General features: G+C 35.5%; 1 protein-coding gene across 4 annotated transcripts; it reads right to left on the bottom strand.

The window, feature by feature from the left end:
• LOC128242290 (uncharacterized) lies at window positions 1-27,108 on the bottom strand. Of its 4 annotated transcripts, none has more exons than XM_052959383.1 (3): window positions 26,926-27,108; window positions 4,090-4,148; window positions 1-3,044 (listed from the first exon to the last, which is right to left on the bottom strand). In XM_052959383.1, the coding sequence occupies exon 3, from the start codon at window positions 3,040-3,042 to the stop codon at window positions 898-900; it is 2,145 nt and encodes a 714-aa protein (XP_052815343.1). In that variant the 5' UTR covers window positions 3,043-3,044; window positions 4,090-4,148; window positions 26,926-27,108; the 3' UTR covers window positions 1-897. The 4 variants fall into 4 exon arrangements, with proteins under 4 accessions (XP_052815343.1, XP_052815346.1, XP_052815342.1 ...); XM_052959386.1 differs by lacking the exons at window positions 4,090-4,148; window positions 26,926-27,108 and adding exons at window positions 7,512-7,611; window positions 15,125-15,175; XM_052959382.1 differs by lacking the exon at window positions 4,090-4,148.
• Between the last annotated feature and the right edge of the window lie 882 nt (window positions 27,109-27,990).

The following is a 27,990-nucleotide window of genomic DNA, read 5'->3' as shown; positions in this document are numbered from 1 at the left end:
TACAAATAAGACTTTCGTCTTGATTTCCCATTTGCTTTCAGGTTAAATCTTAAATTTAATCTTTAATTTGGTATCATTTGAAAAAGGTACTGCTTACGGAGTACTAATATTCAAATTAATTAGTTGAAAATACATTACAGGTCAGGTTAAGGCAGTTTGTATTTTTTTATTTGTAATTCAACTGAAATCGGAAGTAAAGTGACCTATATTTCAATCGTTCAAGGTCTAAACAACGGGCTTGCATTATTTTTTATCGTTATAAATTTTATTTAAATAATCTTCTACAAAGTACACCGTTGCAAATAACACCAAACTAATATTGGTAAAAAGGTGTCAAAAGTTCACATTTTTATTTATCAGATACCTTAAAGAAAAGTAAGCATTAATTCTAAGTGAGTTGCAGTTAAATATTACTGAAAGTAACAAACGTCAATTGACTTTTTTAAGCACATAAGAACACATATCATACTGCAAAAGAGTTTTATGTTTCAGATGATTTTATGTTTCTGTGGTTGATACAATTAGAATATAACATAATATTCATGTTTAGCAATTTTGTCTAACATATCATACATGTTAGATGAAGTTTAAATGCACCCGTCTCTCAAAACCGAACTCCTTGTATGTATTAATTTAAGTTGGAATTGGTGTTTGAGAGTCCTCCCCTAGGAAATATTGGGTACTTTTAATGTGAAACGGTGCATTTTGGTTTGATTTTGGTATTTCTTTCTCTAAAAGAAGAACGTATATAACATTTACTATTACATATTAGCAATTCTTTCACAGCATAAACATACTATGCTAAATGTTAATCAATGCTCTAGAATCACAGTTCAATATTTCCTGATGAAATTAATGGTTCAACTCCTCTTCATTTTTTTAACATTTCATATAAAGTCATAAGCGATTGTTCACAACATTACATAACATCCTTGCCACATGCCACTTGGCAGCATTGTTTCTAGGGTACTTTTGTAAAGACGTTGTGTAGCAGTTCCAGGCTAAATCAATCCTGTTTTCTAGTTCTTCGCAATTTCCCAGCACATTGAAGGCTGTGTCGCAGTGACCATGGCCTTTACTGTCCTCTAATACATATTTGCGTAAGTTTTGAAGTGCTGCATGTTTCAATGCATGCTGGTTCAACTGTCTGTATGAAAGATATTGCAGGTAGTGAATAAATGGGACACAGTCAATCACAGCATAGTCCATCCATTTATAGAAATATACCGGACGGCGTTCTTGTCTGTCGTCATCACTCATTGTTCTGAACAGTTCATACACAAGATGTTCTGGTATGCAACACATTTCTAGATGAGCAAAGCGTACACATACAGCTGAGTAGATCTGTAGCATGTCCTTGGTGGATGAATTTAAATAAATGTCGAAGAATGCATTGCCAGGTCTACTGTGATTGCGTCCCATACAACCACAGTATGGCCACACTGCAGGCCCAAGCAGGCCCTCACAGTAGGTCAGGCAGTTTGCTGCTGCCTCATAATGACCACTGCAGTACAACATGGAGGCAAACTTCAGTCGGCTGGATAGCAGGTCTGAGTCCAACGACATACTATACAGGGTTAAAGTGTCTTCAGTTATTGGTTGACCAAGATAAATACACTTAGAGGCTACGAGGGAGGCAAGTGTCCCGTACAGAAAAGGTTTTATGAGAGAAACTACTTCTTGTTCGATTGGCGTATCATGTAGTACTCTGAGCTTATTGACGATCTGCAGGCAAGAACTATCTATTTCACCGGTTTCACTCACCAAGATGTCATGTAGTGAACACATAAATATTTCAGAAAGAGACAAATTTGTTTCTTCATGTACCAACTTTCTGTTCTTACAGCGTTGCAAATGTCCACCAATTGAAGACATCCTTCTACTTAAATTGTCTATTTGTATCTGAAAGATGCAGCCGAAATTTTCGCTGCTCATTTTTAAGATTTTGTTTGCGAGAATTTGGAGCTCAAATCTAAACAATTTTCCAGGAAAAAGGTTCACCCCCGAAATGGTGTAGTGTGGACAGTAGTTGATCCTTAGCCATCTGCGCAAGGTGGCCAGACAGTAGATCACACACGTAATAAGGTTATCCTCTCTCCATATTGTTGGTGGATATGTCTCAATGGTAAACAACATGGCAGTCTTGATATGAAATGTGCTAAGACGGTCTCCAACTATTGGCTTTAGGAATGTTTTTCTTAATATTTTAATGAACACATACGTCTTACGTTGCAGAATATTCATGTCAAAAACCAACAATCTCTCCATCATAGAGGTAGAGAACCTCCATTCCCATCTTGACTGTGGATAGTAATGGTTATCTTGAGTGACATTTAGTGCCGTAGAATGACACCTGGATGGTCTGGACGGAGAATCTGAATATCCTTGCGGCACCAGGAACACTCCTGTCCGTCTGGCCTTGGCCAGTGTGCAAGGTCTTGGCCAGTGTCCAGGACGTGGTCTGTGAAACAGGAACTGACACTCACCAGGAAGCCTACTGCAATGATAGGCTATAACCAAATCAAGCTTTTCATCCCAGCTCCTGGACGGGCCATGTTGCACTAGATCATTTCGAGGACTCCCGAAACGTTCTTGAAACTCTATCAGAGTGTTTGTCATCAGCACTCTTCCTTCACTGTCTATCACATCACTAGGTAATACAACCAGTGCACTTGGTAATGGAAGATCTGATCTAAGCCTCTGTAACCAGCATTGCTGGGGTGGAGTCTCATCTGTCCTGACTACGAGAAGTTGTTGCCTACCCTGCTTCCAATCGCTCCAGTCCAATATTACAGGAAAATTGTTCATACACGCCAATGTATCAATGTCCGACTTCATCCCATTGGTTGTAGTTCCCTCTGTCTGACTGCCAAAGTGGTAATAAGTAGAGTTACGGAAATAAATTCGATTATTAATCGTCTCCATCGACTCCCTCATTAGCCAGGTCCACCTCCTTCGGTCCATCATGTACCTGTTGACCCCGATGTCCGCCAACACCCGGGACAGACGCATCGACATCATTCCCTGGACGTCTTTGTTCATTTCTGTCGAAATATATGGATATCTATATTCATTACATTTATTTACTGGTACGTAGATAGGTATGCAAGAAAATGGAAATGATGGCGTTAATATAACTGGACTGTATCTAACAGTTAACGTTTTGTTTGGTCGTGATTTGATATTTCATTAGTATTTGAATTTTAGAAACTAGAGATTTTCAGGATACTTACAAGCGTTATTTTGAATTTTACTTTCTTGCTTATAAATGGGAGTTACGTCATTTTCGTATTTCATCCAATTTAACCTCTAATTATAGAATTGAAATACAGTTCAATCAGATGCTCCTTACACAGACATATCATATTTGCAAATATATTACCGTAATGTAGCATTTGAGGTGATGTCTATTATATTTTAAATTTGCTGTTAAAAGGACACTTACGTTTGAACGTGTCTTACATAAAATAACATGAATTTCGTTTAAAATGTAAACACAATGCTTGTTTCAATGATACAACATCATAAAAATCAAAATAAAGAACTCTATTGATAATAAATATTCGAAGATATGACAGAAAATGCTTTATCCTGCAAAAAAGCGTAACTACTGTTTTTGAAAAATGAATTATTTAGGCTTTTTAAACCCCCAGTAAATTTACATTTTACTGACCGTTCCAAGGCGGTACCTAACAATCCTTGATAAATATACCTAGTTTTTATTTTATATAGTATGTATGCTCTGTGCTGTTGGTGGAGTGTTGTGCTGTTCTTTCAATGTTTCTTGTTTGTGAAATCTCTTGGCGTTTGCCCAATGCCATTAAACCGGGTTTATGTTTAAACCTTTTGCTACTGAGCTGGTTTCTGTAGCTTTTCGCATAAATTTAGATTAAACTAAAACAAAGAAAGCCAGTTCTTGTCAGTTATGTTCATGGGTTGAGTCATAAGTAAATAAAATAACTCAATTTCAACGTTTTAAATGAATGTTTTCTAAACCGAAATTCCGAGAGCGAGTCCCTTGAACTATAAACATAGTATCTAAACTATTATGTGTGGTAACATAATAACTGGAAATATGTTATCACTTACCTATAAATGCACTTCGGCTTCTAAGAATTCGCAAATCATAACTGGATAATCAGTTACTGCTAAAAACCAACAATGCATTTATAGATAAGTTGTAACACGAATCTTATCTAGTTAACCAGTTATGATGTTTCTTGTTAAGTGGAATTCGCAAACCATAACTAGTTAAACTGTTAGTGTTGTATAGCTGATAAAAGGTAATAGGTGGCAGTTCCGGTCACTTACACGTCACCATCATTCTACTTACAAATCATTATTGTGTAAAAAAAGAAAAATGGCAACACCAAACTCATAGGAGTGTCGAACCCCTTCTCTCTGCCTACAAACGTTTGTCATCTACATTAAACTTGTAAATTAGTCCCTCAAAATTAAATAAATAGCCAAACTTGTATAATGCCGAATCAAAATTTTCTCAATAAAGAAAATAAAAACATCAAATTCTTAAGATGTTTAACCAACTCTCCCTAGTTTACCGTGCACTCCCGAATTCTAATAACAGTAACAATAACAAAACATAAATATATCAATAGAAAAAATGTATTTTATAAAAACATGAGCGAGTACCAATCTGCGATTGCTCACTAAAAGACATTGATATTTTTCATTCGAAAATTCTTGCACCCGATTTTTTTAGAAAGAGAAGCCTATTTGTTTTATGTCAAATTTCATTTGAAAACGTTCAGTATTTCTTTAGTTTTTAATACAAATTATAAGAGGCTTTATCTTGTAAGTATACATGTATATATACAGAAAATTGTTTTGAGTGTATTCGTATCGCGTACCACCCTGTTCTTGAATCCTGTGTGCTACTGAAATACTATTTTCCAAAAGCCTTAAACGGGGAGCTGCTTTCTCTACAGGTGCAATTTACACTTAGCCTGTAAATTCTACAAGATTTGTCAGCATGTTTCATTGCACCTGATTTGTTGATAATTATGTATTTGTATACACGCATTTACAGCCAATTTAATTGCAGATTGGCATTCACTTTGTACTAGGCTTTTTAACTTTTGCTGGTGTTTAAAGGTCCGCCTACTGTTATTCATTCGACTCTGAATTGAATTAAGAATTGGCGTTGGCAATTTGTCAACCATTGAGAAGACAGATGACCTGAAGTTATATTTAACGAATGAAAAGGGATCGTCCTCTACGCTCATTCAGCCCATTCTTAGTAATTTAAATGTTACTTCTGTGTTATCTAACTATTACTTAAGCCAACGTAATCTAAAATACTGGGGTCGAAATAAGAAAAAAAATATTAATGTATCTAAAGTTTAATTTCGAAGCAAAGGGTATATTATGTTAATTATTATGTTAATAAAGTGACACTCTTATATAAAATCAATACACACACATGTATAACACACATAAATTTTGAGTGGTAAACCTTTAACTTCTTACTATATTATGCATTTTTGGAACATATTTATTACTGGTAACACGATTGTACCCGTGTGTTTAATAGCTGAACACCTAAAATATTAAATGACTGGCGCATGCTACAAGATTTACTGTGATGTACTATCATCTCATGAGGTAACATTTGACCTAATTCTGGTAAATCTTATTTGGGAATAAGTATACATCTTTAAGTACTGAGGTAATATATCAGGCGTCGTAATTAAACTTAATTATTTCATATATGTATCTAAACAAAATACGTTCTTTTTGCATGGTTAATTAAGGAATGGAAATGGAACCATAAAAGGCGATATGGTAGTTGTAGTTTTTTTGCAGATGAGACAGCTAAACGATAAATGGTCAAGTGTGTACAAGTGCATGTGCAAATGATTTTAAGCGTAACCCTTCAGTACCGAATACTTATTATTGTTCTACCTTAATCATGCAAAACATATTTTAAATAGTATTTGTACCACCGCATTAGTGTTTATTTTATTTTCTTCTTTCCTTTATTTACGAAGGACGTTAGAATGGAACTACTTGTGAGAGTATGTGTATCGAATAATGTCAAAGTTTCTGCGTACCACATACCACCCTCTTGATTCCCAAGTTCTCGTTAAATAAACAAAATACCTGGTATCAAAAAGTGGTTTATATGCGAAATATTCTTCATTGTTTTATTACAAATGTTCTTTATTTGAAGTAATTTTGACATATATGCATATTGAATACATATGGGCAGTGACACCGACTGACGGTGGCCTATGTCTTAATTATAACAATCGTCAAACTCAATGTGTTATAGACGCAAACACCATTAGTATAAGCTGCTTGCCATCGAAGTTTCCAAAGTGCAGCTGGCACTGATGGCTCATATGTTATCTTGTCTAACTATTATCAAGATATTTCGGACTTGGAAGTTAAAATAAACTTTTTTTAATATTTTTGATGATAACGTTTGTTTCTTTATGTTCGTGAAAAGCTGGTATACATTAGATCTAGTTTGTATTAATATGATATATATTTATATTTGTCAATGTGCTTTGTTATCTTTAATTTCAATTCGATCCTTGTAACACAGTCATATACTAAATATTCTTCGTTTTGAAAGTACATAAAGTTTTAATATTCATACCTTTGTTGATCCTTTTAATCCTTCAAACACTGCATTTATCAAACATAATGAAAATATCTTACAGAATATGATTTTATTTTAACAACGACTACTGTTTATATTTGATATTCAGTACTTCGCCCAGACGCTAAGAACGTGTCATTGGGAATATTATTTCGCCGTTTATAATTGCGTCGTCTCCTGAATGTTATTTTTTTGCGTATGTCATTATAAACACCTCTTGTGCGAAAATACATCAGATCAATGAAGAATATTGGTTTTGTAATTGAGAACTTTAAATTGATATCAACTTTAAACATGAATGCCAGACGTTTTAGCTCAATACATATCATAATTGTGTGACTAAAGCAATGACAAAACCAAGTTAATTGTGAAATGTTTACCTTTTAAATAGTTTTGAGGTCAGGAGATGATACGGCAAATTGCATTATGATTTGTACAATTAAGTTTATGACAATAAAATATTAAGATGCTTGAACCATCTACGCTCAATTTATGACAAGATATTTTAACCAGAACCTTTGAGTTGCTATTAATTATAAACGTAATAGCCCAATATTCATGCTTTTGCCATGACTGTCTTAAAACGAAAATTGGTATAAATTGTGTAATGTTACCATATAAAAAGAGTGTTGAGGTTTTTAAATCAAATTGGTTTAAACATAATCACGGTAATTATATGTTTGTACAAAGAAAAATGTCTCAACAACAGAATCCTGAAAGGGTGTAACCCCCTACCCCTTGCTTACTGCGTACTCGTTACACTTCTACCGGAATCCGGTGAAACAACCCTACCCCTCGAATACTGCGCACTACTTACATATTGTACTAGAAATCCCTTGTAGCAAGCAATATAAATCTAATTGAAATATGCGTACCATGTACCAACCTCTTGCGTTTCTAGTGTTTTTGTTTAGATTTGCCTTCCAAAAAGGGGTGCGGTGGAGTGGTGGGACTCTCTTATATTATGGGGTCGATTCACACTTGGCCTGGAAATAAAGATCGTAAGAACTATCAACATTGGACTTGATGATAAATTTGAAATCAAAGGGAAGTATTCCTATTGCTTCAATGAATATAGACAGTCAGGTGGATTAGCTGTATCATTATTATCTGTAAACTATTTTAGGACCTCATTTATACAGATGTATTTGTATCTATCAATAGACTCATCTAATTACCAATGACTTTCAAATAAGTTAGTCTACAAATTTATTTTATTTAGGGCTTCAAGTAGTGTGCCGCAATTATAATCATGGAACATGAACATGTACATTTTATAAAGTACACTGTTTCAATTAGATAGATCCATTTTCACCTACGATTTTCAATGTGAAGGGGGCTTTACGTTAGTGACAAGCAAAGGGGTGATTTCTCTGGTAAAAGACTGTTTTGATGATATATATTAACTACATGTATATTTCTATGTTATTGTTAACACAAGACTCAACTAATGCGGCCAATTAGGCAGGCGGCGCATTTAAACAGAATTGTTGCATCTGCAAGGATCTAAAGCAAACCATAACATGCTATGCTGAGAGTGTACGCCCCTTAATACCCGTTGAATCACCATCTCGAGTCCAGTGCCATTAGAAATTCCCTCAATACCGCGAACCGCCCTCCTTTCCGAGTACTCCTTAAAATACCTTGTACCACCGTCTTGAGTTCTGAGTACTCCTTAGAAAGCAACTTAAATACCGCGTACCACCATATAGAGTCCAAAGTACTTCTTAGAAAGCCTCTGAATAAAACCGTCTTGATCCAAAGTAAACGTTAAAAAGCCCCTTCAATACAGCCTACCACCATCTTGATGTCCAGTTCTCCTTAGAAAGCCGCTTCAATACTGCATACCAACGTCTTGACACTCGAGGATCCATTAGATAGCCTCTGAATTATGCATACCACACTCTTGAGCCCATAGTCCACCGTCTTGATTCCCGAGTATTCATCAGAAAACCCCTAGTACCGCATACCGCCCTTTTCAGTCCCGTGTACTCCAAAGAAAGTCACCGAATACCTTTTATCACCGTCTTGAGTCACGATTACTCCTTGAAAGCCCCTTTAATACCGCTTACCGCCCTGATTATTTCTAAGAAAAGTCCCTCAAAACAACATACCGCCAGCTTGAGTCCCGATGATTTTAAAGAAAACCCATGAATACCGCGTCCTGCCCGCTTGAGTCCCGAGTATTCTCTAGAATACCCCCTGAATTCCGCTTGAATCCCAGGTATTATTATAAAATCCTTGAATACCGCGTCCTGTCCACTTAAGTCCCGATTATTTTTTAGAAAACCCCTGAATACCGCGTCCTGCCCGCTTGAGTCCCGAGTATTCTTTCGAAACCTCCTGAATACCACGTCCTACCCGCTTGAGTTCCGAGCATTCTTTAGAAAAAAACCTGAATACCGCGTCCTGCCCGCTTAGGTGCCGAGTATTACTATGTAATGAAATTTAAGTTGAAGGTTGTCTGTTGTTTTTTTTGAAAAAGAAATTCAAGGTATTTTGCTCAAATGACACTTGGCTCACATGTTTCCGAAAAAGGTACGCACATGTACAGCTTTATAAGCTTTAATAGCTGTCCAAGAATGCCCAAACATAGACCAAGTGCTGGCTTTTGTTTAGCCTCGCTCTTTTTTCAGTTACAATAATCATTTTCACATTGTTTTACTCGGCAAAAGAACAATGTTAACATTTGAGGTATGAACGGCATCATGCGTTTTTATTTGCAGCAAAACAGCAGACTTGACGTATGCAACACTAATGGCAACACGCCTCTCCACCATACTGCAATTCGAGGTTGTTTTGTGAACACCAAACTCCTCCTTCAGAACGGTGCTAGACCGGACGTTGTCAATAAACACAACCATTCACCACTGGATGTGGAAAAGGTAAACGTTTTAGTATACAAATACAAACTTTATATTTCGTAATACAGAGCCTCGGACCCAAAAACATATTATAAATTTTAATAAATTAATGAAATACTCGCTATTTTCAGCTCTTCATGATTTAGCTACTAACATTCACTTTTAACTTTTAAATTAATTCATATTACAATGACCATTAATGATGAGACGGAAATCCAAAATTTTGATACGTGGAAATAACTTTTGTTGAATGGAAATTATTGAACAAAACACTAATAGGAAATAGGGCTTCTTTTTTGTGTTTAAAGAAATATTTAAAAAAGCAATAGATAAAAAATGCTTGAGGTCAGAATAAGCTTTTCGCAATAAAAAATATCAAAATATCTGATTCTAGAGTGAAGAAGTCAGACAACTTTTGCGTAAATAATAAGAAACACTTCCCCCCATATCCGAGAAATCGGACCCTATAAACGAAGATATTTTAAATCATGGAGGTTTGAACACTGTGCAAAAAGATACTTTTGGTATGAAAACTATTGTACAAATTTTGTCCGAAATTATTACGTAATTGTTTTATATATGAATAGTAAATTAAACTGCATGCTTAATGAACACTACAATGTTTTACCATATCTTCGATTGATACATTACAAATACACATGCTACCAGAAACAATCTGCACAGCCATGTGCTATATGACCCACAGCTCTGATTTAATTAATTGTTACACCCGTTGTTCATTAAACCCCCATGACGAAAGGTGACACTCGCTTGCGGTGCTATTGTTGTACAGGAAGTCTGAAACACTAACTTGGAATGAAAAAGTACAAGTTTTAAAATGAATAACTTAGTTGATGCTTTTTACAGGCACTTTAAGCAAGCCAGCAGACGAAGGCATGAATCAGTCATCGGATCCAAGTCTTTTAAACCAATCATCTACTACTAGATACAATTCTCTACACAAAAGTAGAACTCTGGACGTTGGGCCAGTAATATTGGGTATTTTAAATGTGAAACGGTGCATTTTGGTTTAATTTTGATATTTCTTTCTCTCAAATATTGACATAAAAATAGTTCCCTTGGACAAATTTAGAGTACTTGGAGTGCCCCCCCCCCAAAAAAAAAAGAAAAAAAAAGAGAAGACAAAAGAGCGTACATAACATTAACCATTACATATTAGCAATTCTTTCTAACAAGTCATGAACATACTATGCTAAATGATAATCATTGCTCAATTATCACAGTACAATACTTCCAGATGAAATGAATGTATATTTTCCTCTTCAACTTCTAAACCCCTTATCTATAAAGTTATTTAGCGATTGTTCACAGCATTACATAACATTCTTGCCACATGTCACTTGGCAACATTGTTTCTAGGGTATTTTTGTAGAGACGTTGTATAGTAGTTCCAAGCTAAACCAGTCCTGTTTTCTAGTTCTTGGCAATGTCCCAGCACATTGAAGGCTGTTTCGAGGTGACCATGGCCTTTACTGTCCTCCAATACATATTTACTTAAGTTTTGAAGTGCTTTATGTTTCAACGCATGCTGGTTTAACTGTATGTAAGATAGATATTGCAGGTAGTGCAGGAATGGGACACAGTCAATCACAGCACATTCCATCCATTTATGAAATCTTCGATCATATCGATCTTGTCTGTCGCCATCTCCAATAGTTCTGAACAATTCATAGACAAGATGTTCTGGTATGCACATTTCGAGATGAGTAAAGCGTACACACATAGCTGTGTACTTCTGTAGCATGTCCTTGGTGGATGAATTTAGATAAATTTCGTAGAATGCCTTGCCAGGTCTACTGTGAACTCCTCCCGGACACAAACAATTACCACACTGCAGGCCCAAGCAGGCTCTCACAGTAGGTCAGGCAGTTAGCTGCTGCCTCAAACTGACCACCGCAGTATAACATAGAGGCAACCTTCAGTTTGCTGGACAGAAGGTCAAAGTCAAACGATATACTATACAGGTTCAAAATGTCTTCAGTAATTGGGTGACCAAGATAAATACACTTAGAGGCCACGAGGGAGGCAAACGGTCCATATATCAGAGTTTTTATGAGAGAAAAGTCTTCCTGTTCAATTGGCGTTTTGTAGTAGGTATCAAGTAGTACTCTGACGTTATTGACGATCTGCAAGCAAGAACTATGTGTATTATCATTGACGGCTCCTTTCTCAATGAACTCATTAAGAATCAACATATGTAGTGTATATAGATACACATTTGTTTCTGCATGCACCAATTTTTTGTTTTTACAGCGTTGCAAATCTCTACTAAATAAAGACATCCTTCTACCTAAATCGTCCATCTGTATCTGGACGATGCAGCTGAAATTCTCACTGATCATTTCTAAGATTTTATTTGCGAGAATTAAAATCTAAACAATTTTCCAGTAAAAAGATTCACCCCCGAAATGGTGTAGTGTGGACAGTAGCTGATCTTAAGCCATCTACGCAGCGTTGTAAGACAGTAGATCACACACGTAATAAGGTTATCCTTTCTCCATATTGCTGGTGGATATGTCTCAATAGTAAATAACATGGCAGTCTTGATATGGAATGTGCTAAGACGGTCTCCAACTATTGGCTTTAGGAATGTTTTTCTTAATATTTTAATAAACACATATGTCTTGCGCTGCACAATATTCATGTCAAAATCAATAATCTCTGCATCATTGAGGTAGAAAACCTCCATTCCAATCTTGACTGTGGATAGTAGTGGTCATCTTGAGTGACATTGAGAGCAGTGGAGCGACACCTGGATAGACTGGGAGGAAAATCGGAATATCCTTGCGGCACCAGGAATACGCCAGAGTGTCTGGCCTTGGCCAGTGTGCAAGGTGTTGGCCAGTGTCCAGGACGTGGTCTGTGAAACAGGAACTGACACTCAGGAAGCCTGGTGCAATGATAAGCTATTACAAAATCAACGTCTTCATCCCAGCTCCTGGACGGGCCATGTTGCACTAGATCATCTCCACCACTCATGAGTCTTTAATGATACTCTATCAGAGTGTGTGTCTGCAGAACTCTTCCATCACTGTCTATCACATCACTAGGTGATACAACCTGTGTCTCTGGTAATGGTAGATCTGAGCTAAATCTCTGTAGCTAGCAGTGCTGGGGTGGAGTCTCACCTGTCTTTACTGCGAGAAGATGTTGCCTACCCTGCTGCCAATCGGTCCAGTCCAATATTACAGGAACATCGCAATCACACACCAATATATCCATGTCCGACTGCATCCCTAGGGTTGTAGTTCCCTCTGTCTGACTGCCAAAATGGTACGTAATAGAGTTGTTGTACTCCATTTGATCGTTTGTTATTGTGTCAATTATTGTCCTCATTTTCTCCATCTCAAGCCACGCCCTCCTCATTCGGTCCATCATGTACTTGTTGAGCAATTGTTAACATTTTCTTGGGGGAGCAGCCCCAAACCCCTCTGCCAACACTTTAATTTTGAGCGAGAGGCGCAACTTAAAAAGGTTTCGCCCCTAAGTAACTCATACGAGGGTGTTGCCACCTCTGCCTGCGTGCCAGCGTTTGACGTTTACATAAAATCTGTGAATGAGTCCTTATCAATTAGTTTGAGGTTTTGAGTATGCATGTGAAAATGTATTTTAAATGTATTCGTACCGCGTTGACCAAGCTGTTAAATCCTGCGTTCACTTTAAATACTACTTACAAAAAGTCTTAAACTGGGAGCCAGTCTCTCTAATGCTACATGGGCGAGTAACACTTAACCTGGACATTTATGCACCAGTCAATTGTAATCACGCCCCCCAGGTCCGAGGAATAGCGGGGACTTTGACTTTCGGTCCAGCCAACCCCGGCTAAAATCCCCGCCCTGCGGGGATGAACAAATGGTAAAATCCCTGCCAAATGCCCCCGCACCCCAGGGACCCTAGGTAAGGCCGATTCCCCGCTATATTTAAAGCGAAAACAAAACCACCACATTCACCCGGCACTGCGGGGCCACCTGAAAGGTAAAAACACGGCCCATTTCCCCGGCTATCACCGGTATACCCCCGGACCTGGAAGGGGGGGGGGCGTGGTTACAATTGACTGGTGCATTAATGTTACAAAATATTGAACATGTTCTATTGCACCTAATTTGTTGATTATTATGTGCTTAGAATACAATGGAATTGCAGATAGGCGATTATTAAGTACGTAAGGCTTAATCATTAAGAATTTCAACTTTCGCGGGTGTTTAAAGGTCCCCTTCTGCCACCCTTTCGATACACACGATCAGATTTTGACTATGTGTCAACCAATGAGGTACTATTCTTAGACAGTAAGATGACAAGAAGTAATATTTAATGATTAAGAAAGGCTCGTTCGCTACGTTAACTCCGCCCATTCTTAATTATTGAAATGTCATCTAACTAAAACTAAAAGCCAAGGGTTGTCACCAATAGTATTTCGATGCAAAAGGAACATAATCTTAGTAGGGATAAATAATGGGATAATATATCAGGCGTTATAAGTGTATTACTGCATTAATGTGTCTAAATTTTATGTTCTTTGTGCGAGGTTTGTCAAGCAAGGGAGATAATCATAAAAGGCGGTGTTATGGGTGCACTTAATTTATAATTCATTGTAGATCAGACAGCTAAAAATAAATAGTCAAGTCCGCACAAATGCACGTGAAAATGATTTAAGATGTTACTCTTGGGTACCAACGTTTTTTAATGTTCTATTTGAATCATGCATAACATGCTTTAAAGCTGCACTCTCACAGATTGGCCATTTAAACAACTTTTTTTATGTTTTGTCTTGGAAAGACCAATTTTTTGCATAAATATCTGCAAACCAATGATATAAGATTGCTGACAAAAAAACAGATCGTAAATTTTCATATTTCCGTTCAAAAATTAATGATTTATGGCTTAAACCATTACTAACGGTTAAAGAAAAATGCACAAAACATCAATTTTTTAACTTAAATATACAATTCTGCGATCTGATTTTTTGTCAGCAGTCACATATAACTGATGTCCATGGATTTTCGGAAAAATTGGCTCGTTCAAAGTCAAAAAATAAAAAAGTTGTCAAAACATTCAATCTGTGAGAGTACAGCTTTAAAGAGTAGGTGTATCAAATAATGCTAAAGTTACTGCGTACCGCGTACCACCCTCTTGACTCCCGAGTTCTCGTTAAAAAATCCCTGAATACATCGTACAAAAAGGGGCTATAAGCGAATTTTTATTTATTGTTTTAGTTTAAATATTCTTTATGTGAAAACCCTGAATAGCTCGTACCAATAAACAGATTGCTTTGTACCTTCTTTATTTACGAACGACATTAAAATCGAACTTTTCATATAAGCTGCTTCCCTACAAAGTTTCCCCAGTTTGACACTGATCGGTTATGTGTTTTTAAGCCCAATCAAAATCAAGATATAACAAATTGAAAATAAAGAAAAAAAAACGTTTTAAGTGTTTTTCATGCTAACATTCTGCACATATCTATGTTTGCGTCAAGCCGGTATACATTCTATTTACTTTATATTAATCGGGCTTATTTGTCAGTTTTCTTTCATATCAATTCGATCCGAGTTACAAAGCTTCATAAATATATTTTGTTTGGAGAGTACAGAACAGAAAGTTTTCTTATTCATACCTATGTCTATCCTTACATTCCTTTAAATACAGCATTTGTCGAACATAACGTAAAACTCAACCATTTCCTTTCATAAAATAAATTGATCTTCATATTTTGAATAGAAACACGATCTAAGAGTGTTTCACAGACGCTAAGACACGTCATTGGGAATTCCACTTCACGGTTTATATATAGAAATTACCTCATTTCCTGATTACTTAAACGCATCTTAAATAGGCACTCATTTCAATAAAAAATCAAAGAGATATGCCACACATCAATAAATTATAAACACAACAAACGTGTAATATATTGAATAGTATTATATTAAATATCGAAGAAATATCCACATGAATGTATCGTTTATAAAATTCAATTGTATCTATAGATATAAGTACTTGCTATTACTACACCTGTAATACAACCTGTAAGACAACCACAGTTGGAAGAACTTTCAGTTACTTTCCATACTCTGTCTTTGATATTAAATTCGTATTGAAAATTAAGTAGATATATTCTTTAAAGAAGAGTAATAATGAATATTATCACTTCCAAATACCTCGTTTTTTGAGAATGAATTGCAAGTATTGGTTTAAATTGCATAATTTCCCCCCTTTAAAGAGTTTAAAGGTTTTAAATAAAACTATTTCACGGTAACTTACTTCATGTTATGTAAAATGAAGTTCAACAAAATGAAATAATACTAAGAACTGCTGCACTTAAAGCTGCACTTCCACAGATTGAACGTTTTCACAATTATGTTTGTTATTTTGTGTCTTGGAACGAGCCAATGTTTGCGAAAATGCATTGAAAACAGTAACATAACACTGCTGACAAAAAATAGATCGCAGATTCTATATTTCAGTTCAAAAAATGATGTTTTATACATTTTTTTCTTAAACCGTTAGTAACGGTTTAAGCCATAAAACAATAATTAACGAGTGGAAATATAAAAATCTGTGATCTGATCTTTTGTCAGCGTTCTGTAATCATTGGTTTGCAGATATTATCGCAAACATTTGCTCTTTCCAAGACAAAAAATAAAAAAAAGATGTAAAAACGGTTTAAGGAATGAATTGCGGGGTTGATGTCATTATCGGGGTATGAACGCAATTGGGCTGGTCTAAGTGTGTGGAGTCCGAAGGATTATTAATTATGAATCAATTTACATGATTTAAAGAATATCATGTCTCACATGTTGTCTCAATCGAGTTTCCCTTTTAAAAATGGTTTTCTGAGCATGACGTGTGATCGTTACACAACTTTGCGGACAATAAACATTTAATCCAACGCGCTGGCATCTTTAGCAGTGGTAATATTTTTTAAAAATTCCAATCGATCATTTTTTTCACCGATGATAATATGTCGGTCTCGTAGTTACGCAGCAGTTTTCCGCTCCTATGCACTGTCCGTCCTTTCGGTAACAATGTTGTGTATATGTAGCATATCAAGTCATTTGATTTGGTCAATAAATACACCGACGTTAATATTTACTTACTGGGTTACTCGTCAAAAGAACAATGTTAACATTTGAGATATGAACGGCATCATGCGTTTTTTTGTGCAGCAAAACAGCAGACTTGACGTATGCAACACTAATAGCAACACGCCTCTCCACCATACTGCAATACGAGGCTGTTTTGAGTCCACCAAACTCCTGCTTCAGAACGGTGCTAGACCGGACGTTGTCAACAAACACAACAATTCACCACTGGATGTGGCAAAGGTGTTTTACTATACACATACAAACTTTATATTTCGTAATACAAAGCCTCGGGCCCAAAAAAGATATATTATAAATTTTACTAATTAAATGAAATACTCATTATTTTCACCTCTTCATGATTTAGCTACTAAAATTCACTTTTAACTTTGAGTGAAAAAGAGTTCGTGTTACCAGAATGATTAGACGGAAATTTAAATTTTGATCGGTGGAAATATCTTTTGTTAAATGGAATTTATTGCACATAACAGTAATTAGGAAGTGGGGCTTTATATTTTGTTTGAAGACATATCATATAAGCAATAGAATAAAACAGTTTGAAATCAGAATAGGCTTCTCGCAATAATTTTGTTTCAATATTTCTGATTCTAGAGTGAAGAAGTCAGACAACATTTGCGTAAAGAAATAGAAACACTTCCCCATGTATCGGAGAAATCGGACCCTAAAAACGAAGATATTAAACAATGGAGGTATGAACACTGTTCATAAAGGTATTATTGCTATGAAAACTATTGTACACATTTGGCCGGAATTATTATATAAGTGTTTGACATATGAGTAGTAAGTAAAATTGCATGTTAAATGTTTTTACTATATATCTTTGATTGCTTCATTAAAAAATACACATGCTACCAGAAATACTCTGCACAGTCATGTGGTAGATGACTCACAAATCTGATTTAAATATTTGTTACATCCTTTTTTAAATTTAAACCCCTGGGACGAACGTTGACACCCACATGCGGTGTTGTTGTACAGTAAGTTTGAAACACTATCTTGGAATGAAAAAGTACATGTTTTTAAAATGAAATACTTAGTTGATGCTTTTTTTTCTTACAGGCACTTTAAACAAGCCAGCAGACGGAGGCATGCACCAGTCATCTGATCCAAAACTTTTAAACCAATCGTCTACTACTAGATACCATTCTCTTCACAAAAGGAGAACTTTTGACGGTGGGCCAGTAATAACGCCGGATAGAGAAAATTTATGTCTTTCAATAAAAACTTTTGACAAACAAAGGAAACTTAAAAGGTCTCAGACCTTTGACCATAGTTCGCCAAATATAGATAATCCTGAATTAAAATTGTCTTTATCTATTCAGCACTTTGATGAAGTGAACAGTTTAAGACATGTTGAAATTACGGATAAAAGTCGTGCTATGTTAGAGCAATTGAAATTGCCACTAGAAATTCAGCATTTTGAAACCGGGACTCTGAAACATGTGGAGCCATTAGATAAAAGTAGTCCCATGTATATTTATGAAATAAGTCGTGATACAAGTTGCTATAGCGATTACTGTGATACTCCTATGGTCGAAAAAACTGAAGAGTTCCAATTCAAGGGAGATAAATTTGTTGACAAGTGTAGTAACACTGAAACAGATCATTCAACAGTTTCAAAAGAAAATATAACAGGAGAAACAGAAGTGCGTGAAACACCGGATGATGATTTATTTGAACATTCAGGAACTCATGAAGAAGATCATGTTGATGAGTTATAGCATGGTAGAGCGTTCACTTATAGTAGTGAATTGACAAATGAAGGTGATGATATACATGTACATGATACTACAGACAAAGTGCAATATGAACCGATATCTTCCATTAATTCTAGTATGGATTTGCCAGATGAAGATATTGAAAATTGCACCTGAAACGTTTGTTTCAGTGCGAACATTAATTGACCAAAATAATTGTATAATCTGTAAAGGAAATCAATAATGTGTCGTGGATTGTTTATGGATATACTATTTCAATTAACTGGTTTTCAATCAATAAATGTTATCTTGTTGTAAACCTTAAAGTTCATATGCGTGAGTCCAACCATAGGTCTTTGCCTAACCGAATTAAGATACCAGAACTGATTTCTACTATCGAAACAGACTCAAGGTTGAGTTATAACAGATTATGGCTGTCTGCAGAATTAAGCTTATACTAAATAGTGTTATCTAAAAACGTGATAATTGACAAGTATCTTCATACAATCATAATATCCTGCTATTTTTTTTATTAAATATTCGACAACGGAGATAAAACACTTCGATACATGCTTGTTAGTACGAAAGCCATATTATAACTTAATGAAGCATTATGATCTTACATAAGCTAAATAGAAGAAACGACTGAAAGCGTAACTGTGAATAGGTCCTCCGTTCGTTTATTGACATGGCACTGACCTTCGAATGAGTCCTGCCTTCTATAATTGACATGACGTTAAACTTGGAGAAAGTCCGCCCTGACATGACGCTCAACTTGGAATAAGTCCGCCCTGACATGACGTTAAACTTGGAATAAGACCTCTTTTCAGTAAAAAATGGGATGATAAACTTGGAACAAGTCCGCCCTGACATGACGCTCAACTTGGAATAAGTAATCTCTTCAGTCAAAATTGGGACGCTAAACTTGGAATAAGTCCTCTCTTCGGTGATTGACATGACGCTAAACTTGGAATAAATCTTCTCGTCGGTAATTGATTGGAGGCTAAACTTTACATAAGTCTTCCTATTGGCAATTGACATGACGCTAAATTGGAATAAGTCCTCCCTTCGGTAATTCACATGACGCTAAATTTACATGTCGCTAAAATTTCCCTCTATGACGTTTATCTTGAATAAGTCCTCCCTTCGGTATTATGCTTTACTTAAAAAAGTCCTTAACTCGGTAATTGGTATGGCGCTATACTTGAAAAAAATACCTCAACTCGGTAATTGGTATAACGCCAAACTTAAAAAAAGTACTCCGCTCGGTAATTGATATGACGCTATTCTTCAAATAATTCCTTTCCTCTGTTATTGATATGACGCTTATACATAATGGACGTTGTGATAATATTTTAAAAGGTCAATTTTTCTTCAAAGAAAAGGAATCAATAACATATTTAATAACTTTTAATTTAAATTAATAATGTCTTGCGTACAAATAAGACTTTCGTCTTGATTTCCCATTTGCTTTCAGGTTAAATCTTAATATCTGGTGGCCTAATTTAATTTGGTATCATTTGAAAAAGGTACTGCTTACGGAGTACTAATATTCAAATTAATTAGTTGAAAATACATTACAGGTCAGGTTATGACAGTGTGTATTTTTATTTGCAATTCAACTGAAATCGGAAGTATAGTGACCTATATTTCAATCGTTCAAGGTCTAAACAACGGGCTTGCATTATTTTTTATCGTTATAAATATTATTTAAATAATCTTTCTCTACAAAGTATACCATTGCAAATAACACCAAACTAATATTGGTTAAAAGGTGTCAAAAGTTAACATTTTTATTTATCAGATACATTAAAGAAAAGTAAGCATTAATTCTAAGTGAGTTGCAGTTAAATATTACTGAAAGTAACAAACGTCAATTGACTTTTTTAAGCACATAAGAACACATATCATACTGCAAAAGAGTTTTATGTTTCAGATGACTTTATTTTTCTGTGATTGGTACAGTTAGAATATAACATAATAGTCATGTTAAGCAATTTTGTCTAACATATCATACATGTTAGGTGAAGTTTAAATGCACCCCTCTCTCAAAACCGAACTACTTGTATATATTAATTTAAGTTGGAATTGGTGTTTGAGAGTCCTCCCCTAGGAAATATTGGGTACTTTTAATGTGAAACGGTGCATTTTGGTTTGATTTTGGTATTTCTTTCTCTAAAATATTCACAAAAAATAGTTCCCTTGGACAGATTAAGGGTATTGGAAGCGCCCCCCCCCCCCGAAAAAAATAAATAAATAAATAAATAAATAAAATGAGAAGAAAACAGAACGTATATAACATTTACCATTACATATTAGCAATTCTTCCAAAGCATTAACATACTATGCTAAATGTTAATCAATGCTGTATAATCACAGTTCAATATTTCCAGATGAAATGAATGGATAAACTCCTCTTCAGTTTTTTAACCTTTCATCTATAAAGTAATTAGCGATTGTTCACAGCATTAAATAACATTCTTGCCACATGCCACTTGGCAGCATTGTTTCTAGGGTACTTTTGTAAAGACGTTGTGTAGCAGTTCCAGGCTAAATCAATCCTGTTTTCTAGTTCTTCGCAATTTCCCAGCACATTGAAGGCTGTGTCGCAGTGACCATGGCCTTTACTGTCCTCTAATACATATTTGCGTAAGTTTTGAAGTGCTGCATGTTTCAATGCATGCTGGTTCAACTGTCTGTATGAAAGATATTGCAGGTAGTGAATAAATGGGACACAGTCAATCACAGCATAGTCCATCCATTTATAGAAATATACCGGACGGCGTTCTTGTCTGTCGTCATCACTTATTGTTCTGAACAGTTCATACACAAGATGTTCTGGTATGCAACACATTTCTAGATGAGCAAAGCGTACACATACAGCTGAGTAGATCTGTAGCATGTCCTTGGTGGATGAATTTAAATAAATGTCGAAGAATGCGTTGCCAGGTCTACTGTGATTGCGTCCCATACAACCACAGTATGGCCACACTGCAGGCCCAAGCAGGCCCTCACAGTAGGTCAGGCAGTTTGCTGCTGCCTCATATTGACCACTGCAGTACAACATGGAGGCAAACTTCAGTCGGCTGGATAGCAGGTCTGAGTCCAACGACATACTATACAGGTTTAAAATGTCTTCAGTTATTGGTTGACCAAGATAAATACACATAGAGGCCACGAGGGAGGCAAGTGTCCCGTACAGGAAAGGTTTTATGAGAGAAACTACTTCTTGTTCGATTGGCTTATCATGTAGTACTCTGAGCTTATTGACGATCTGCAGGCAAGAACTATCTATTTCACCGGTTTCACTCACCAAGATGTCATGTAGTGAACACATAAATATTCCAGAAAGAGACAAATTTGTTTCTTCATGTACCAACTTTCTGTTCTTACAGCGTTGCAAATGTCCACCAATTGAAGACATCCTTCTACTTAAATTGTCTATTTGTATCTGAAAGATGCAGCCGAAATTTTCGCTGCTCATTTTTAAGATTTTGTTTGCGAGAATTTGGAGCTCAAATCTAAACAATTTTCCAGAAAAAAGATTCACCCCCGAAATGGTGTAGTGTTGACAGTAGTTGATCCTTAGCCATCTGCGCAAGGTGGCCAAACAATAGATCACACACGTTATAAGGTTATCCTCTCTCCATATTGCTGGTGGATATGTCTAAATGGTAAACAACATGGCAGTCTTGATATGAAATGAGCTAAGACGGTCTCCAACTATTGGCTTTAGGAATGTTTTTCTTAATATTTTAATGAACACATACGTCTTGCGTTGCACAATATTCATGTCAAAAACCAACAATCTCTCCATCATAGAGGTTGAAAACCTCCATTCCCATCTTGATTGTGGATAGTAGAGGTCATCTTGAGTGACATTTAGTGCCGTGGAATGACACCTGGATGGTCTGGACGGAGAATCTGAATATCCTTGCGGCACCAGGAACACTCCTGTCCGTCTGGCCTTGGCCAGTGTGCAAGGTGTTGGCCAGTGTCCAGGACGTGGTCTGTGAAACAGGAACTGACACTCATAAGGAAGCCTACTGCAATGATAAGCTGTAACAAAATCAAGCTTTTCATCCCAGCTCCTGGACGGGCCATGTTGCACTAGATCATTTCGAGCACTCCCGAAACGTTCTTGAAACTCTATCAGAGTGTTTGTCATCAGCACTCTTCCTTCACTGTCTATCACATCACTAGGTAATGCAACCTGTGTATATGGTAATCGCAGGAATGGCCCCAGCCTCTGTAGCCAGCAGTGCTGGGGTGGGGTCTCACCTGTTCTGACTACGAGAAGTTGATGCCTACCCTGCTTCCAATCGCTCAAGTCCATTATTACAGGAAAATCATACAGACACACCAATGTATTAATGTCCGACTTCATCCCATTGGTTGTAGTTCCCTCTGTCTGACTGCCAAAGTGGTAATAAGTATAGTTGCGGAAACAAATTCGATTATTAATCGTCTCCATCGACTCCCTCATTAGCCAGGTCCATCTCCTCCGGTCCATCATGTACCTGTTGACCCCCATGTCCGCCAACACCCGGGACAGACGCATCGACATCATTCGCTGGACGTCTTTGTTCATTTCTGTCGAAATATATGGATATAGTAACTGGGCTGTATTTAACAGTTAACGTTTTGTTTGGTCGTGATTTGATATTTCATTAGTATTTGAATTTTAGAAACTAGAGCTTTTCAGGATACTTACAAGCGTTATTTTGAATTTTACTTCCTTGTTTATATATGAGAGTTACGTCATTTTCTTATTTCATCCAATTTAACCCCTATTTATAGAATTGAAATACAGTTCAATCAGATGCTCCTTACACAGACATCTCTTATTTGCAAATATATTACCGTAATGTAACATTTGAGGTGATGTCTATTATATTTTAAATTTGCCTTTAAAAGGACACTCTTACGTTTGAACGTGTCTTACATAAAAACACATAAATTTCGTTTAAAATGTAAACACAATGCTTGTTTCAATGATAAAACATCATAAAAATCAAAATAAAGAGCTCTATTGATAATAAATATTCGAAGATATGACAGAAAATGCTTTATCCTGCAAAAAAGCGTAACTACTGCTTTTGAAAAATGAATTATTTAGGCTTTTTAAACCCCCAGTAAATTTACATTTTACTGACCGTTCCAAGGCGGTACCTAACAATCCTTGATAAATATACCTAGTTTTTATTTTATATAGTATGTATGCACTGTGCTGTTGGTGGAGTGTTGTGCTGTTCTTTCAATGTTTCTTGTTTGTGAAATCTCTTGGCGTTTGCCCAATGCCATTAAACCGGGTTTATGTTTAAACTTTTTGCTACTGAGCTGGTTTCTGTAGCTTTTGGCATAAATTTAGATTAAACAAAAACAAACAAAGCCAGTTCTTGTCAGTTATGTTCATGGGTTGAGTCATAAGTAAATAAAATAACTCAATTTCAACGTTTTAAATGAATGTTTTCTAAACCGAAATTCCGAGAGCGAGTCCCTTGAACTATAAACTTAGTATCTAAACTATTATGTGTGGTAACATAATAAATGGAAATATGTTATCACTTACCTATAAATGCACTTCGGCTTCTAAGAATTCGCAAATCATAACTGGATAATCAGTTACTGCTAAAAACCAACAATGCATTTATAGATAAGTTGTAACACGAATCTTATCTAGTTAACCAGTTATGATGTTTCTTGTTAAGTGGAATTCGCAAACCATAACTAGTTAAACTGTTAGTGTTGTATAGCTGATAAAAGGTAATAGGTGGCAGTTCCGGTCACTTACACGTCACCATCATTCTACTTACAAATCATTATTGTGTAAAAAAAGAAAAATGGCAACACCAAACTCATAGGAGTGTCGAACCCCTTCTCTCTGCCTACAAACGTTTGTCATCTACATTAAACTTGTAAATTAGTCCCTCAAAATTAAATAAATAGCCAAACTTGTATAATGCCGAATCAAAATTTTCTCAATAAAGAAAATAAAAACATCAAATTCTTAAGATGTTTAACCAACTCTCCCTAGTTTACCGTGCACTCCCGAATTCTAATAACAGTAACAATAACAAAACATGAATATATCAATAGAAAAAAATGTATTTTATAAAAACATGAGCGAGTACCAATCTGCGATTTCTCACTAAAAGACATTGATATTTTTAATTCGAAAATTCTTGCACCCGATTTTTTAAGAAAGAGAAGCCTATTTGTTTTATGTCAAATTTCATTTGAAAACGTTCAGTATTTCTTTAGTTTTTAATACAAATTATAAGAGGCTTTATTTTGTAAGTATACATGTATATATACAGAAAATTGTTTTGAGTGTATTCGTATCGCGTACCACCCTGTTCTTGAATCCTGTGTGCTACTGAAATACTAGTTTCCAAAAGCCTTAAACGGGGAGCTGGTTTCTCTACAGGTGCAATTTACACTTAGCCTGTAAATTCTACAAGATTTGTCAGCATGTTTCATTGCACCTGATTTGTTGATAATTATGTATTTGTATACACGCATTTACAGCCAATTAAATTGCAGATTGGCATTCACTTCGTACTAGGCTTTTTTAACTTTTGCTGGTGTTTAAAGGTCCGCCTACTGTTATTCATTCGACTCTGAATTGAATTAAGAATTGGCGTTGGCAATTTGTCAACCATTGAGAAGACAGATGACCTGAAGTTATATTTAACGAATGAAAAGGGATCGTCCTCTACGCTCATTCGGCCCATTCTTAGTAATTTAAATGTTACTTCTAACTATTACTTAAGCCAACATAATCTAAAATACTGGGGTCGAAATAAGAAAAAAAATATCAATGTATCTAAAGTTTAATTTCGAAGCAAAGGGTATATTATGTTAATAATATTAAAGTGACACTCTTATTTAAAATCAATACACACACATGTATAACAAACATAAACTTTGAGTGGTAAACCTTTAACTTCTTACTATATTATGCATTTATGGAACATATTAATTACTGGTAACACGATTGTAACCGTGTGTTTAATAGCTGAACACCTAAAATATTTAATGACTGGCGCATGCTACAAGATTTACAGTGATCTACTATCATCTCATGAGGTAACATTTGACCTAATTCTGGTAAATCTTATTTAGGAATAAGTATACATCTTTAAGTACTGAGGTGATATATCAGGCGTCGTAATTAGACTTAATTATTACATATAACCAGCTCTCCCTAGTTTACCGTGCACTCCCGAATTCTAATAACAGTAACAATAACATAACATAAATATATGTATCTAAACAAAATACGTTCTTTTTGCAAGGTTAATTAAGGAATGGAAATGGAACCATAAAAGGCGATATGGTAGTTGTGGTTTTTCCAGATGAGACAGCTAAACGATAAATGGTCAAGTGTGTACAAGTGCATGTGAAAATGATTTTAAGTGAAACTGGAACATATTAATTACTGGTAACACGATTGTAACCGTGTGTTTAATAGCTGAACACATAAAATATTTAATGACTGGCGCATGCTACAAGATTTACTGTGATCTACTATCATCTCATGAGGTAACATTTGACCTAATTCTGGTAAATCTTATTTAGGAATAAGTATACATCTTTAAGTACTGAGGTGATATATCAGGCGTCGTAATTAGACTTAATTATTTCATATAACCAACTCTCCCTAGTTTACCGTGCACTCCGAATTCTAATAACAGTAACAATAACATACCATAAATATATGTATCTAAACAAAATACGTTCTTTTTGCAAGGTTAATTAAGGAATGGAAATGGAACCATAAAAGGCGATATGGTAGTTGTAGGTTTTTGCAGATGAGACAGTTAAACGATAAATGGTCAAGTGTATACAAGTGCATGTGAAAAAGATTTTAAGTGTAGCCCTTCAGTACCGAATACTTATTATTGTTCTACCTTAATCATGCAAAACATATTTTAAATAGTATTTGTACCACCGCATTATTGTTTATTTTATTTTCTTCTTTCCTTTATTTACGAAGGACGTTAGAGTGGAACTAATTTTGAGAGTATGTGTATCGAATAATGTCAAAGTTGTTTCTGTGTACCGCATACCACCCTCTTGACTCCCAAGTTCTCGCTAAATAAACTAAATACCTGGTACCAAAAGGGGGTTTATATGAGAAATATTCTTCATTGTTTTATTACAAATGTTCTTTATTTGAAGTAATTTTGACATATATGCATATTGAATACATATGGGCAGTGACACCGACTGACGGTAGCATATGTCTTTAGTATAACACTCGTCAAACGCAATGTGTTATAGACGCAAACACCATTAGTATAAGCTGCTTGCAATCGAAGTTTCCAAAGTGCAGCTGGCACTGATGGCTCATATGTTATCTTGTCTAACTATTATCAAGATATTTCGGAATTGGAAGTTAAAATAAACTTTTTTAATGTTTTTGATGATAACGTTTGTTTCTTTGTGTTCGTGAAAAGCTGGTATACATTAGATTTAGTTTGTATTAATATGATAGATATTTATATTTGTCAATGTGCTTTGTTGTCTTTAATTTCAATTCGATACTTGTAACACAGTCATATAATAAATATTCTTCGTTTTGAAAGTATATAACATTTTAATATTCATACCTTGTTGATCCTTTTAATCCTTCAAACACTGCATTTATCAAACATAACGAAAATATCTTACAGAATATGATTTTGTTTTAACAACGACTACTGTTTATATTTGATATTCAATATTTCGCCCAGACGCTAAGAACGCGTCATTGTAAATATTATTTCGTCGTTTATATTTGAGTACATTGTAATTGCGTCATGCTATTTTATTGCGCATGTCATTATAAACACCTCTTATGCGAAAATAAATCAGATCGATGAAGAATATTGGTTTTGTAATTGAGAATTTTGAACTGATATCAACTTTAAACATGAATGCCAAAAGTTTTAGCTCAATATATGTCATAATTGTCTGACTAAAGCAATGACAAAACCAAGTTAATTGTGAAATGTTTACCTTTAAAATAGTTTTGAGGTCAGGAGATAATACGGCAAATTGCATTATGATTTGTACAATTAAGTTTATGACAATAAAATATTAAGATACTTGAACCTTCTACGCTCAATTTATGACAAGATATTTTAACCAGAACCTTTGAGTTGCTATTAATTATAAACGTATAATAGCCCAATATTCATGCTTTTGCCATGACTGTCTTAAAAAGAAAATTGGTATAAATTGTGTTACTATATAAAAAGAGTGTTGAGGTTTTTAAATCAAATTGGTTTAAACATAATCACGGTAATTATGTGTTTGTACAAAGAAAAATGTCTCAACAACAGACTCCTGAAAGGGTGTAACCCCCTACCCCTTGCTTACTGCGTACTCGTTACACTTCTACCGGAATCCGGTGAAACAACCCTACCCCTCGAATACTGCGCACTTCTTACATATTGTACTAGAAATCCCTTGTAGCAAGCGATATAAATCTAATTGAAATATGCGTACCATGTACCAACCTCTTGCGTTTCTAGTGTTTTTGTTTAGATTTGCCTTCCGAAAAGGGGTGCGGTGGAGTGGTGGGACTCTCTTATATTATGGGGTCGATTCACACTTGGCCTGGAAATAAAGATCGTAAGAACTATCAACATTGGACTTGATGATAAATTTGAAATCAAAGGGGAGTATTCCTA

This window comes from Mya arenaria, chromosome 8 (assembly GCF_026914265.1).
Source record: "Mya arenaria isolate MELC-2E11 chromosome 8, ASM2691426v1".
NCBI lineage: Eukaryota > Metazoa > Mollusca > Bivalvia > Myida > Myidae > Mya > Mya arenaria.
This window is presented reverse-complemented; position numbering and strand designations above follow the sequence as displayed.